The sequence below is a fragment of the Sciurus carolinensis genome, chromosome 12 (genome assembly GCF_902686445.1).
Source record: "Sciurus carolinensis chromosome 12, mSciCar1.2, whole genome shotgun sequence".
Classification (NCBI taxonomy): Eukaryota; Metazoa; Chordata; class Mammalia; order Rodentia; family Sciuridae; genus Sciurus; species Sciurus carolinensis.
In genome coordinates, this window is record NC_062224.1 from 71,518,066 (window position 1) to 71,521,319 (window position 3,254).

Below are 3,254 nucleotides of genomic sequence, written 5' to 3' on the forward strand. Positions count from 1 at the left end.
CTTACCTTGTAAGCACAAGGCCCTGGGTTTGATCCCCAGCACCCCCCAAAAAAAAAATAAATAAAGGAAATATTGTTAAGCTATGAATCAAAAGATTCAAAGCACTAATAATTATATCCATTTGCAAAAACACATAAACTCTCTACACTGTAATCTAATGTTTATTACCATTATGTTATATTACACTTTTTCTATTCTTCAAATAATTTTTCATTTGGCTAGAGTTTAACTTGAAGATATTTTTTTCCCAGGCAGGAAGCAAAAATGATATATTTTTGAGTTTGTATTTAGCTGCAGTCTTCTTGATTTGTTTTAGCATGTGAGTGATGACAAGGTATTTAATTCTTAGGCTGCAACACGTTTGCCTGTCTTCTTTGGGGGCTAAGTGTGTAGAAGAAAAGTCTGAGACAAGTTCTTTTATGGATAACCTGTCTTTTGTACTTGAATTCTTCTAGTTATCTTACTTCTTAAAGATTAAATTTTTCTATTAGATTGGTTTCTTTTCACTTAATTTGTCTACATTTTAGAAGTTCATTCAAATGCTAGATTGATATTATCAAGCTCAGATTTTTTTTAATAGTCCACATATCATAAAAATGCTTGGATAAAAATGACAGTAGCATAGACTCACATAATACCGCATCTGTTAATTACCTAAGCACATCATAACAACACCGGTGACGAATGGCCAACAGTGGGAGCGGCCGGTTGCCATTTCCTCTGCAGCTGCTCCGAGCCATCTGGAGTGATGACCTGTGCATGTCTAGCCCCTGGGTCTGGGGTTGTAATCCTCGGCAGCATCCACGTTGAAGAACGCTTTATTTTCGTCAGGGCATGAAGCCATTCTGATTGGAGGCTCTGACCCCTATGTGAGCCTACAAAACATTCTTTCCCAAGTCCATATTCAAATATGAAATTAAAACAGATGTGCAAAAAGAAAGAAAGATCTGCCACCAAAACAGAGCCTACCCCTCCCCAAAACCACCAGCTTTGGGGAAAACCAGTGTCCACTGTTCCATGTCCTCATCCAAACTCTTAAAAAGAACAGGCTCCCATTCCTCGTGACCCGCAGCTGTTCCAGCGTGCAGAGGAGCACTAGAAGTGCGCAGGGTGGCCTGCACGCCCCGCCTGGGCCACTCCTTGTCCACCCACCTGCGCAGCACCTTCTCCACGTTGGCCCTGTGATAGAGCCTGCACAGCTCCATCAGCCGGCCCACTGTCCTCTGGCTGTTGCGGAACAGGAACTCAGGGTGGGGCTCAAGGCTTCTGCTCAGGAAGCACAGTTCGTCAGAGGACATGTCCCATTTGCTTGCAAAATTCCTCCAGTTTTTCACCGTCGGGTGACATGGATCCAGCTTTATCCTGATCACATCTAGTAAGTCCTGATCATTGAGCAAGTCAGTGATGGTGGCCCGGAGCGAGCAGGAGGAGCAAGTACAGTCTTCTCTACAGGACTGGTCCTTAGTGACACCTGAAAGAGGCTCTCCAGTGCTGTCCGGAAGGCCGTTTTCTTCTCCCTGGTCTTGCTCATCAGGATTTGGCGGGCTGTTCAAAGTGACCGCGTCACATTCTTCAACTTTAGGGAGTCCTGTATCTTGAATGGGATATTTGTTTGACACATGAGAAGATAAAGTGCTGGGGTCCGTGTCTTCCACTGGCTCCTTTGCCGTGTGATCTGCGTGCAGAGGGTCGACGGAGAAGACATGGGGGCGGCTAGAGGGCGGACCAGCGCCCCAGCAGGGTCGGGCGGCCTCCAGGGCCCAGAGGAGAGCGGCACCCTAGGGCCGGACGTCTGGCTGCCCCGCTCGCCAGGAGCAGACTCCGCGCCCCGCTCCAGCGCCGGCGCCACCTCCTCCCGGCCTCTGCGGTCCTTCCTCCCGCTCACTTCCTGCTCTGGCCCAGATTTTTTTCTATTACAACTATGATTAGTTCCATATTTTTATTCTTCTGTATCTCTCTGGAATACAATTATTATTTAGTTAACTCTGCAAATGTTAATTGAACACCCGCCGTGTGCCAAACCCTGTATTAGGAATATGGTGGCAGGGTGGTTAGAACAGTGAACAGTGAGAAAGTGTTGCTTCCTCCATGCTTTTATAAGTTCGACCAACAAAGTGATTCATAACAGTTGAGGAAAAATACAGGATTCTAACTCATAGGAAGATGCACGTTTGTAACACAGGTGTTCATTCTTTATTCTCTGTCTGCCATCTTATTTTGGCAGACAGAGAATATTATATCTTTGTCAATATTCTCTGCATTTTATACTACTCTTCCAAGTTTTTCTTTCTCAGTGTTCTTCAGAGTTTCTAAAGATCCATTTCTGCTGTCTAGCTGCTTCCAGTGAAAACTTCAATTCTACTCCTATTTTGTGTTTTATACATTCTTTTCTTATTATTAAGAAATCTCCCATCTCCTTTTCTCACGACCCTCCCTTTATCTATTCCATATACAGCTACTTTTTCCTTTTCTATTGAGACTATATCTTCAGGAATCTTTTTTTCCCCTCAACTCTAAAAATACTAAGGCGTATTCACATACCATCAAGTTCACCATTATAAATCATAAAATCTGGTAGTTTTTAGTGTTTTCTTAGAGTTGTACCCCCATCATCACCATCTAGATCTAATTCCAGAACATTTTATTTTCTTCACCCCAACAGGAAACCCCACACCTGTGAGCAGTTACCCCCTATTCCCACACCACCCACAATATCTGGAACCCACTCATTTACTTTCTCTCTCTCTCTGGATTTGTCTATTCTAGACATTTTATATACATAGACTCATACAGTAAGTGATCTCTTGTGTCTTATTTTACTAATATAATCTTTTCAAAATTCATCCATATCAACATGGATCAGTATCTCATTCATATTTATAGCCAAATAATATTTCATTAAATGTATATGCCAGAGTTTGTTTCTTTTTATCACTTGAGCAGCATCTGGGTTGTTCCCAATTTGTAACTACTTTGAATAATGATGCTGTCAATATTTGGGGACTGGTTTTTATGTGAACATATATTTCCGTTCTCCTAAATATATACCTAGGAGTGGAATGATCAATCCATTTTTAAGGTTGTTAGAAACTACCAGGATATTTCCACAGCAGTTGCACTATTTTACATTCTAATCAGCAATAATTCTTTGCTCAATTTTGTTGTTTTCTTTTCTCTTTTTAGAATTTTATCCATTCTAGTGGGTGTCAAGTGGTTTCCATTGTAGTGTTGATGTGTGTATTCCTACTAATTAA

The 3,254-nt window shown here is 42.0% G+C and overlaps 1 protein-coding gene across 1 annotated transcript; it reads right to left on the reverse strand.

Annotated features, from left to right (window-relative positions):
- Positions 1-965: 965 nt before the first annotated feature.
- On the reverse strand, positions 966-2,556 carry LOC124961403 (ectodysplasin-A receptor-associated adapter protein-like). Its single transcript, XM_047519966.1, has 2 exons — positions 2,542-2,556; positions 966-1,751 (listed from the first exon to the last, which is right to left on the reverse strand). The coding sequence occupies exons 1-2, from the start codon at positions 2,554-2,556 to the stop codon at positions 966-968; spliced, it is 801 nt and encodes a 266-aa protein (XP_047375922.1).
- Between the last annotated feature and the right edge of the window lie 698 nt (positions 2,557-3,254).